The sequence below is a fragment of the Nomascus leucogenys genome, chromosome 3, assembly GCF_006542625.1.
Source record: "Nomascus leucogenys isolate Asia chromosome 3, Asia_NLE_v1, whole genome shotgun sequence".
NCBI lineage: Eukaryota > Metazoa > Chordata > Mammalia > Primates > Hylobatidae > Nomascus > Nomascus leucogenys.
In genome coordinates, this window is record NC_044383.1 from 37,605,554 (window position 1) to 37,618,010 (window position 12,457).

Sequence of the window (12,457 nt, forward strand, 5' to 3'; positions counted from 1 at the left end):
GTAATCCCAGCACTTTGGGAGGCCAAGGCGAGTGGATCATTTGAGGCCAGGAGTTTGAGACCAGCCTGGACAACATGGTGAAACCCTATCTCTACTAAAAATACAAAAATTAGCTGGGTGTGGTGAGGTGCACCTGTTATCCCAGCTACTTGGGAGGCTGAGGCAAGAGAACTACTGGAACATAGGAGGTGGAGGTTGCAGTGAGCCAAGATTAAGCCATTGTACTCCATCCTGGGTGACAGAGCAAGACTCTGTCTCAAAAACAAAAACACACACACAAAACCCTGCTAAAAACTAGAGAAAAAGAAAAATTGAAAACAAACAGAAACAAAACATTATTTATAGGGGAATAATGAAATATTCAACGCATGGTGGGTCTCTCACCAGAAACCAAGAAGACCAGAGAGAAGTAGAACAAAATTTTTTAAATGCTGAGGTGCCACAAAAAAGAATGAAATCATGTCCTCTGCAGCAACATGGTTGTAGCTGGAGACCATTATCCTAAGTGAATTAATGCAGGAACAGAAAATCAAATATCACATTCCCACAAGTAGGAGCAAAACATTGGGTACTCATGGACATAAAGATGGCAACAATTGACACTGGGTACTACTGGAGCAGGGAGGGAGAGAAGGGGGGAAGGATTGAAAAACTAACTGTTGGTTACTATCCTCACTACCTGAGTGATGGGCTCATTCATATCTCAAACCTCAGCATCATTCAATATATCCATGTAACAAACCTACACATATGCCCCCTTAATCTAAAATAAAGGTTGAAATTTTTTTTAAGTCCTGAGAGAAAAGAACTGTCAGGCCCGGAATTCTATATGCTGCAAAAATACCATTCAGAAATGAAATTAAAGACATTTGCAGATGAAAGAAAACAAAGATTTGTTGTCAGTAAACCTGCTCTAAAAGAATTGCTAAAGGACATTTTTTAAACCGAAGGGAAATAATACCAGAAGGAAACTTAGCACATCAGGAATGAAGGAAGAACAACAGAGTGATAAATGTCTGGGTAAACATTCTTTTCCACTTGAGTTCTTTAAAATACATTTTATGGTTAAAAGCAAAAATGTGAACATTGTCTTCTAGTGTTTTCAGCATATACTTCAACAAATACAATATATTAGACAATTATACCATAAAGGCAGAAGAACAAAAGAATATGTGGTAAGATTTCTACATTCCACTTAAAAGTGGTAAAAAGTAGATTCTGTGTAGGCTGTGAAAAGTTAAATGTGTATTAGGATAATCCCTAGAAAAACTTTAAAAAATATATACAAAAACATATAGTCAAAAATATAATAGATACATTAAAATGAAATACTAAGAAATGTTCAAATAACCTGAGAAAGCAGGAAAGAGGAAACAGTAGAACTGAAACAGAGCAAATGAAAGCAAATAATGAAATGATAGACGTAAGTCCAAACATACCAATAATTACATTAAGTGTAAATTGTCTAAACACACCAATTAAAAAGATTATCAGAGTGTATAAAAAATACCATAGGCCAGGCGCAGTGGCTCACGCCTGTAATCCCAGCACTTTGGGAGGCTGAGGTGGCCAGATCCTGAGGTCAGGAGATCAAGACCATCCTGGGCAACATGGTGAAACCCCATCTCTACTAAAAATACAAAAAATTAGCTGGGCATGGTGGTGCACACCTGTAATCCCAGGTACTCGGGAGGCTGAGGCAGGAGAATTGCTTGAACCCAGAAGTCAGAGGTTGCAGTGAGCCGAAATTGTACCACTGCACTCCAGCCTGGTGACAGAGTGAGACTTCATCTCAAAACAAACAAACAAACAAAAATACCATAACTCAGGTATATGCTGTCTACAAGAAACTCATTTCAAATATAATTATATAGGTATGTTAAAAATAAAAAATGAAAATATGTATACCACATAAACCCTGATCTAAAGAAAGCTGGAGTAGCTACATTAACATCAGACAAAAGACTTCAGAGCAAAGAAAATTACTAAGACTAAAGAGGGACATTGTGTAATGAAATGATAAAACAGTTAATTCATTAAGGAGACATAAATCCTAAATGTGTGTCCATCTAACAGTAGAACTTAAAATTCATTAAACAAAAACTAACAAAACTGAAAAAAGAAATAAACTCCCTGGCCAACATGGTGAAACTTCATCTCTACTAAAAGTACAAAAATCAGCCAGGCATCCTGGCAGGTGCCTATAATCCCAGCTACTCAGGAGGCTGAGGCAGGAAAATCGCTTAAACCTGGGAGGTGGAGGTTGCAGTGAGTTGAGATTGTGCCACTGAACTCCAACCTGAGTGGCAGAGTGAGACTCCTTCTCAAAAAAAAAGAGAGAGAAACTTATAATTACAGTTGGCAACTTCAACACTCCTCTTTCAGTAATAGAACTCATAGACACAAAAGTAGCAAGGATATAGGAAAAATAAACAACCTGTCAACCAAATGGACCAAAAAAAATTCCCATCAGTAGGGGAATGGTTTGAATAAGCTATAATAAATAACATTTACAACCAAGGTTTCTATATACTACACAACTCTAGGGGTCCTTGCACATAAACTTTTGAGTCATGTAGTGCATAACCTCCTTAGGTATATGCAGTGGTGCTGCCCACACTGTAGAATGTTATGCATCCTTTAGGAAACATGAATAGTTCACCTGGAGGTGTTTTACTATTTTTGAAGGAAAAAAACAATATGCAGACAAACATACATCATGTCATCTCATTTTTCTAAGACAGTAACAGATGCATATATGTGCATATGTGTGTGTGTTGGCATATGAATATTTGAGAATGTTGGTGAAGTGAAAGGATACATGCAACATGTTTGGTAAGAAGGTAGAAGAAGTGAACAATGTGGGTGGGGAGAGGAGAGCAGTGGACAGAGACCCAAGCAAAAAAAAGAACCTGCATTTCAAAAAACATGATGACATTTATGCACTTATATAAAATAATGAGTATCTGTAAAAAAGTTTTTAAAGTAATTTCAAATATAAAAAAGAAAAATATTATTTTATTCAGTTGCTTAAAACTTTTCAATGATTTCCTGTTGCACTGTAAATAAGATCCAGACTCTTTACCAAGACCTACATGATCTGGTCCTATCTACCTCTCCAGACTTACGTGCTACTACTCTCCCCTCCCCAGGCAAGTCTCTTTTTGGACCGAAGGACTTCACAGTCGCAGTTCCCTTACCTCACATGCTTTTTGCCACTGGTCTTTGCATGACTGGCTTCCTCTCATCTGTGGCAGACTCTGTGATTTGCCTACCCAACAGCCACCCTCTCCTCCTTCCTTACCAACAGGATATTGACTTTAGTTGGGAGACCAATATGTCCATTTAGAATTCTTGATCTCCCAGGCTCCCTTATGGCTAGGAGTGATACAGTTCTGGCCAAAGGGATATAAGTAGAAGTTACTGGCATGGCTTCTTGGCAAGCTTTCTTAAAAGAATGGAACCAGTTGGCATCCTCTGTCTTCCTCTTTTCTGCATTTTTAAGCCATGAAAATGGTTGTGAAGCTAGAACTGAGGTTCTCAAAGTGTGGTCCCCAGATCAGCCATCTCAGCATCACCAGGGAACTTACACGTGCAAATTATCAGGCATCACCCTAGACCCACTGAATCAGAAACCCTAGGGGTGGAGCCCAGCAATCTGTGTTTCAACAAGCCCTTCAGGTGATTTTTATACCTGCTGAAATTTGAAAGCCACTGGGCTAGAAAATAGAAGTCTCTTTAGAGATGGCAAAGAAATTGGATGAAGTTAGTAGGCCTCTTGCACCAAACTTGGACTGCCTCCTCTGAACTTGCAGATATGTGAAAAATAATCCCTATTTGGTTATGCTACTGTGGTTAGGTTTCTGTTACATGCAACTGAATGCAATTCTAATGTTAAATAATTTTTAAAATATCAGCTTAAATGTTATCTCCTTAGGCCTTCCCTGACTGCTCTGCTTATACCCTTCATCCCCACCAAAGTCCTTCTCTATCATCCCATCCTATTTTTTCCTTTAGAGCACTCATCAAACCCTGAAATCTTCTCACTTACTTGCTGTGGTTTGTTTCACCTTTAAAAATGTAAGCCTCACACCGGTAGAGTCTTTGTCTTTTCACCACTGTGCTCCAGCACATTATTAAATAGATAATACACAGTATCTGGCATGTAATGGATGCCCTGTAATTATTTATGGAATGATATAAAGAACTTTGCAATTATACATTCCAGTTAAAATCATGTATTTTTCAAACATTTTCATAAAAAAAAGATTCATTACAGATAATTTCATGATTTTCAGGAAAAAATTTAATTGAAAAAGTAACACTCATGTAAAAAGGATACAATATAGAAAGGTCCTCCATGCTTTCCTATGAACACTTGCTACCCTACTCTTAAGCAGCCTATCAATTCTAAAAAGCCTGAACAACTAATAAAATAGCTATGTAAATATTCAAAGCTGTACAGAAATGAGTTGCATGAATTCAGTCTGTCTTTGGCATCCTCATCTTTCCATCAGCATCATTTTGTGCTAAATCAATCAAAGTGGGGGACTTGTTTAATAATAAAATTTCACATTAAATTTAAACCAAAACATTCAAATAAAATTAAAAATTCTGATCAGTTTTCTTATGCATGCCACAAGACACATACAGTTAGGTTTTAACCTGGGAGAAAAAAACTTTCCTTCACTCTTGTCCCTACTTTGCCTCTTCTGGTAATCTCAAGCTTGGTCCAAGACTAACCACCACAAATAAGTGAGGCCTTTTCTGGCACCAGCCCATGCACATTTAGGAAACAGATACAGATTGGGTATTCCCTGCAGACACATTTGGGGTCTCTGCTCTCTACTTGTGGGAGTGAACCAAGAAACCTCAGTGGTTCTGCAATGGGAGAGATGAATGTTCTCTTATCTTTACCTCATACAAAACTGCTCTGGTCAACCTTTGGAAATCCATATTCCTTGATTATTTCTTTTTCATAAGTTATTTTGTCATATGTAAGTAAATTATATAAACACATTTCTTTTAATGAAGGACAAAACAATCAACTAGAAGAAAGTATAGTGCTTCCTACTTAGACCCCTGTCCAGTCTTTCTTGAGGGGCTCTTAGGATCTAGATAAACCACTACTAAGAAAGAAAGGCAGCAAAAAGTGCCAGAGGCAGAGTTGAGGGCTGCTCACTAAGGAAAAAAGGAGTCCTGAGATTTGTCAAGACCATTTCCTCCCTCACAGAATTGGGAGAAATTAGATTAGAGTTTCCTGGGAGTGCCTTCCAAATACTTGGAGCTGTAAGAATTTCATGTCAGTAGCATCCCAAGTGCAAACTTTTGAGAAGCTTCCAGAAGCCAACATCAGCCCAACATGGTAGATTTTCTTTTTTTTTTTCTTTACCAGTGAAATAACACTTTATCCACAAGAGGCGATGACCTTAGTTTTCCACTTGAGCAGCTTCCATCTGGAATTGTATCAGACCCAGCATCAAATGTACCAGCCTTAGTTTAGTAGTGACAACATTCTATAAGGCTGGGCTCTCCCTCATAACAGTGCATCAGAATTATCTGGGGAGCTTGTTGAAAATAATGCAGAGTCTGTAGCTTCACTCCCAGAGGTGCTGATTCAGTCGGTCTTGAGGAGGATCTAGTAATCTGCATTTTCAACAAGGCTCTCCAGATGATTCAAATGGAGGTGGTGTGAATTCTACAATTTGAGAAACATTGGTCTTAGGAGAAGAGGCCAAAATTGCTTCTTTCCCAGAATAAGACCTACTGCAGACAGTGACCCAAGAAAGCCAGACTATCTAAAGGTCCTCCCTGGAGAGGTCTCTGGTAAGAAGCTCATCTAGACTCCTCCTCAAAGACTCGCTCAGGGGTGCGAGTCTCCATAGTGCCCAGCTCTGTAAGTGAATCAAAAATTGGGCCCAGCACTTAGCTGGACTTGAGAATAAACAGCAAAATCTCAAGGTACCAGAAAAGTTTTTGTTGGTACTAGAGGACTACGGTACAATCTTTTACTTTGCTCTGCTTCCTTTTCATTGATGTTGAACTAAGGAAGCCAAATAGACCCACACAGATAGTATGTTGTTTGGGTATGGGTGAATGTATACAGCTAAAGCAAATTCTGTCTGGGGAAATTCAGCAGAGTGAATTCCAGTTTGATAGACAGCATCAATAATTGACTGTACATCAGTGTATGGCATCTGGATGGGAAATCCCGTGACCTGGATCAAAGACAGAACAGCACATAAACCCACATTACAACTGGGTAATCTGGAATTACTATACGCAAAAAGATCACAAAAGCCTCAAAGAAATAGTACTCATAAAATACTATAATAGTTGTCTGTGGGTGCTAAATTATGTTCTAGGTACAGCTAAATGCTTCACATATTTAATCCTCAAACAACCCTATGAGGTACGTATTATTATAATCCTTACTTTACAGATAGAGAGGAGCACAACCAGGTCTGAGTCCAAAGTCTGCACATGTAACATTCCACAAACTTTCTAGAGAGTAAACTGCTGGTGAGAAAATTACTTGGTTCTACATATGGGGGATTTAAGTGAGAATTTCAGAACAATTTATTCAACATCGATTCAGTTTATGTTTACTAAACGACTACTACGTGATGGGATTAAAGGATTGTGGAACGTGGTCCCATGGAAAATTACCTATTTAATAATACATAGATGACAACCATTCTTTCACACTGTAATTGCTTAGCTCAGGAGGATTTTCCTGATCCTTAAATCTGTTCACATGCTCTTCCCATGTGGTTGTGTAGCACACTGTCCTTCCTTGAGGTTACTTAATAAAATATATTGCAATTACCTGTTTTCTGGTCTCTCTCTAACTAACCCATAATCTCTGCAGATGTACAAGACTGTGTCTGTCCTGTGTACTACTATAACTCCAGTGCCCAGCATAATGCCTGGCACATAGAAGAAAAAAATAGATAGCATTTACTAAATACTTACTAGGTGTTGGGTGCCATGGTAATTATTAACTCACATAATCCTCAAGACAATGATAAAATGGATAACTTCTTTTTTAAATTCCTGTTTTCTAATGGAGTACAGGGTATAGAGAGATTCGGTCACTTGCCCTAGGTCAAAGCTACTGAGTAGTTAAACTAGGATTTGAGCATGGGCTGCAGGGTTTAGTCCAGTTTTATTGTAGACTATGTATTACTAAATTGATTATTTTACATAGGTACTCCACATTTTAAACCTTGGCTTATATTTAACTATGCTTTATTATCTGTTTATCTCTTAATTCTACTAAAAACAAAGCAAAAACCTGCCTTACTTCTTTTACCATATGAGGAAACAGCAAGAAAGTGTATTATATATACAAGAGCCCCTTTTCTGCTAGCACTTTGATCTTGGAATTCCCAGCTTCCAGAACCATGAGAAATAAATTTCTACTGTTTATAAGCTTTAAAATAAAGCAAAGCAAAGCAAAAACAACTTCTTCCCTATTCATGAGTGAATAGTGCCTGTAGATCCCTCCCTCCCCACCTAAGTACTCAACTCCCAATAGATTCCTTACTTCATCTCAGAGAGTTCCCTGGCAGACACCCTCTAGTCTATTGCATGGTAAGGGGAAGAAGTCTCATTCTTGGGAGGCTGAGGTTTTCAAAAACCCACTGGGCCAGTTTATAGGGAAGAAGAGGTGAAAGGATGCCCAGAGCTTGGGGTAGAGTAGGAGAAGGAAAGGAGGACCCTAACAATATACTAGATGCCCACCATGTTTGTTTATGGACTTCCTGAGTTTGAGATATCTTTTTACCATCCAAAAAGATGTCAGTGGCCTGGCTAAATGCATAAATTTGGAAGTACGGTTGGTCCTTCATATCCATGGGTTTCACATTTGAGGATTCAACCAACCACAAATTGAAAATATCCAGAAAAAAAAAAAAAAAAGCAGGCTGGGCACAGTGGCTCATCCTGTAATCCCAGCACTTTGGGAGGCTAAGGCTGGAGGATCATTTGAGCCCAGCAGCTCAAGACCAGTCTGGGCAATATAGTGAAACCCCATCTTTACAAAAATATTTTAAAAATCACCCAGGCATGGTGGCAAGTACCTGTAGCCCCAGCTATTCAGAAGGCTGAAGCAGGAGGATTGCTTGAGCACAGGAGTTTGAGGCTATAGTGAACTATGATCACACCACTATACTCCAGCCTGGGTGACAGAGTGAGACCTCGTCGCAAAAAAACAAAACAACAATAAAAAATAATACAAATAGAAAACAATATAGTGTAACTATTTATAATTATTACTTATAATACCTAACTATTTTGTGAGGTTGTATGTAGATTATATGCAAAGACTATGGCATTTTATATAAGGGGCTTGAACATCTCTGGATTGTGGTATTTGTGGGGGTCCTGAGATAAATCTAATGATACCAAGGGACCACTGTAATTTGCATGCAGAAGATATTGAAGCTTGCTTGGAGTCCTCTTGCCCAGAACCAATAACAGGGAATTGATCTATTACTAGAGTTTTTTTGTTAGTTTTTTAGTTGCAGAATGGTTTCCTTTTGGACATCTCTTTGCAAAACCTGTAATTTATACATCATAAAACATATAACTTGTTCCAAGTTAATGCCATGCAATATGGTCCTAGTAATAATTCTTCAACACATTTGAAGTTTCTTGGTTTATAAGTAAATGCACTTTTTAAAATTTTTAATTTTTGTGGGCACATAGTACACATATAGATATATATATGGGGTACATGAGAAGATATTTTGATATGGGCATGCAATGATGCAATGCATAATAGTCACATCATGGAAAATGGGCTATCCATCCCCCCAAGCATTTATCCTTCGTGTAATAAACAATTCAATTATACTCTTTTAGTTATTTTAAATGTACAATTAAATTATGATTGACTATAGTTACCCTGTTGTGCTATCAAATACTAAGTCTTATTCATTCTATTTTTTGTATCCATTACCCATTCCCCACCTCCCTCTGAACTCCCACTCCCCTTCCCAGCCTCTTGTAAGCTTCTGCTCTCTATCTCCATGAGTTCGATTGTTTTGATTTTTAGATCCCACAAATAAGTGAGAACATGTGATGTTTGTCCTTCTGTGCCTATCTAATTTCACTTAACATAATGACCTCCAGTTCCATCCATGTTGATGCAAATGACAGGATCTCATCCTTTCTATGGCTGAACAGTACTCCATTGTGTATATCCACCACATTTTCCTTATCCGTTCATCTACTGATGGACACTTAGGTTGCTTGCAAATCTTGGCTCTTGTGAACAGTGCTGCAACAAACATCGGAGTGCAGGCATGTCTTCGACATACTGATGTCCATTCTTTTGGGTATATACCCAGCAGTGGGATTGCTGGGTCCTATGGTAGCTCTATTTTTAGTTTTTTGAGGAACCTCTAAACTATTCTCGATAGTGGTTGTACTGATTTACATTCCCACTAACAGTGTACAAAGGTTTCCTTTTCTCCACATCCTCTCCAGCATTTTTTATTGTCTTTTGAATAAAAGTCATTTTAATTGGGGTGAGATGATACCTCATTTAGTTTTGATTTGCATTTCTCTGATGATCAATGATGTTGAGCACCTTTTCATATGCCTGTTTGTCAATTGTATGTCTTCTTTTGAAAAATGTCTATTCAAGTCTTTTGCCCATTTAAAAAATCAGATTATTATATTTTTTTCTAATAGTTGTTTGGGCCCCTTATATATTCTGGTTATTAATCCCTTGTCAGATTGGTAGTTTCCGAATATTTTCTCTCAGTCTTTTCACGTTGTTGATTGCTTCCTTTGCTGTGCCGAAGGTTTTTAACTTGATGTGATCCCATTTGTCCATTTTTTCTTTGGTTGCCTGTGCTCGTGGGGTATTACTCAAGACATTTTTGCACAGACCAATGTCCTGGAGGCATTCCCCAATGTTTTCCTGTAGCAATTTCACAGTTCGGGGCCTTAAATTAACTCTTTAGTCCAGCTTGATTTGATTTTGCATAAGGTGAGATATGGGGGCCTAGTTTCATTCTTCTGCACATGAATATCCAGTTTTCCCAGCATCACTTATTGAAGAGACTGTAGTTTCCTCAATGTATGTTCTTGGTGCCTTTGCTGAAAATGAGTTCACTTAGGTGTGTGGATTTGTTTCTGGGTTCTCTATTCTGTTCCATTGGTCTATGTTTTAATGCCAGTACCATGCTCTTCTGGTTACTAAAGCTCTATAGTGTAATTTGAAGTCAGGTAATGTGATTCCTGCAGTTTTGTGTTTTTTTTGCTTAGGATAGCTTTGACTATTCTGGGTCTTTTGTGGTTCCACATAAATTTTAGGATTGTTTTTTCTATTTCTGTGGAGAATGTCATTAGTATTTTAATAGGGATTGCATTGAATCTGTAGATTGCTTTGGGTAGTATGGACATTTTAACAATATTGATTCTTCAGTAAGTGTATTTTAATGCTATAGCATCTATCTTTAAGGATCAAGATAAAAGGCATTTCAGAAATATTTAAGACTGCTATTATTTAGCAATTAACAACATACATAAAACAAATGTCATTAATGCATTAAATCATATACAAACCCAATAAAATTGTAGTATTCTTTCAAATTCATTATCTCCTTCAGATGAAACAAAGCTTCCTTTGCCAAGTTCCAGCTTAGGAAGGATTTGTCGCAAAATAAAAGTACATTGTCGATTCCAATGTGTTGGGTGTTTAGGTCGCCATTCCATCACTTTACTCTTCAGAGTCCTTTCGATCCTAAGGTAAGAATCCAAAAGTAATTTTATGACAAGTTATAACTCAGTAAATGTAATAAGAGTTTTGTGACTTTTTTTTTTTTTGAGACAAAGTCTTGCTCTTGTCCCCCAGGCTGGAGTGCAATGGCGAGTTCTTGGCTCACTGAAACCTCCGCCTCCTGGGTTCAAGCAATTCTCCTGCCTCAGCCTCCCAAGTAGCTGGGATTACAGGCACCTGCCACCACACCTGGCTAATTTTTGTATTTTCAGTAGAGATGGGGTTTCACCATGTTGGCCAGGCTGGTCTCAAACTCCTGACCTCAGGTGATCTGCCCTCCTCGGCCTCCAAAGTGCTGGGATTACAGGTGTAAGCCACCATGCCCAGCCTGTGACTTTTATTCAAGTATGAGAATGATACTTTTTCGACTTAGGAGGAAACCAGACCTCTATAGCTAGAGGTGTCTGCCACCACTCACATTAATGAAGTTGCGGAGAGGCAGGCTCTTACTTGGCTTGGGAAGACAAGAAGCCTCATGGGGATAGCCAGCAATTAATTCTCCAAGGCACATCTCTTTTCCAGTTACCCGTGTGTAGGCAGCTGCCTACTGGGTGTGATTTGACAACACCTACCATCCGATTACTGGGTTGACATTCCTACTCTTCAAGACCCTCCCTTGACTTGGACATTTTGTTTCCAAGAAACCGCCCTTATGAAAATCCAGGCATCTGGTCTGGGATGATGTTAGCAGGGATGGGATTATTATATGAGTTAATTTAGCAAGCAGAGTTGGGAGGAAACAAGGCATTGGACAGGTAAGTTTGGTGATCAGCTTCCCCCTACTTGAATGTAAACTCCATAAGGGCAGGCATTTTTACCTATATATATCCAGCCCCTAGAACAGTGCCTGGGGATGAATATGCCAGGGAGGAGAGAGAGGGGACACAGTGTGGGTTGGTTGATGGGGCTCTCCTGAAAAGCCTCTCTGTGCAGGATGATTGTGTGGCATTGATTCTCTAACTGCAGTGTATGTTATAGAAGAAGGTGCTGGAGGTCTCTTCTTAGCTGAGTTTATAGTGCAATTAAGTAGTTTGGAGTTTGTAGAGGGTCTCAATAGTGGCTATGCATCAGAATCACCTGTAGCGCCTTATCAAAATGTTTCACCGCCAGACATTGATCCAGGGACGCTGACACCTGTATTTTTAAATAGTTCTATAAGCGATTCCAATGAAAACCAGTTGGGAACCATTTCCCTATTGCATTTCTTCCTTTTTTGTTAAGAACTGGGAAATGAGGAGTAAGAATGACAGGTGGGGGACTGGGGGCAGATGTGTGCTAGTGAGAAAAGGAGTGGTAAAATTGCCTGGTCATGTTCTGTGTTGCTTGGTTGGTAGTGGCTTCCATGACAGCCTGCTATGTGAGCGTGAGCCACTGGAGGCAGTCAGATCTAGAAGCCTCTGACACACATGGCCTGGGAGCGAGTCCTGCTGCAAAGCCTGTGGCCCTTTGGGCTTGACTGACTTCCTCAGGCACTTATGTGTAGGTGCTTGGGAGGCTGGGAGTGTCCAGCAGTGGCAGTACTGCCGTTTCTACCGCCTAACTGGGATGTTTTTACCAGATGTCAAGTCATGGGTCATTTACCTTCATGTCCTTTCAAGAAGTGTTGGCTACTGCATTATTATCACTATAGGCTCAACAGGCACCTATGTTGAGAACTTTCCA

General features: G+C 39.1%; 1 protein-coding gene across 1 annotated transcript in view; it reads right to left on the reverse strand.

Moving 5' to 3' along the window:
- Positions 1 to 5,363: 5,363 nt before the first annotated feature.
- CC2D2B (coiled-coil and C2 domain containing 2B) overlaps positions 5,364 to 12,457 on the reverse strand; it is a 131,781-nt gene continuing 124,687 nt past the window's right edge. Inside the window, 2 exon segments of the mRNA XM_030809155.1 lie at positions 5,364 to 6,218; positions 10,582 to 10,759. Coding sequence (XP_030665015.1) covers positions 6,030 to 6,218; positions 10,582 to 10,759 — 367 coding nt within the window. The 3' untranslated portion in view covers positions 5,364 to 6,029.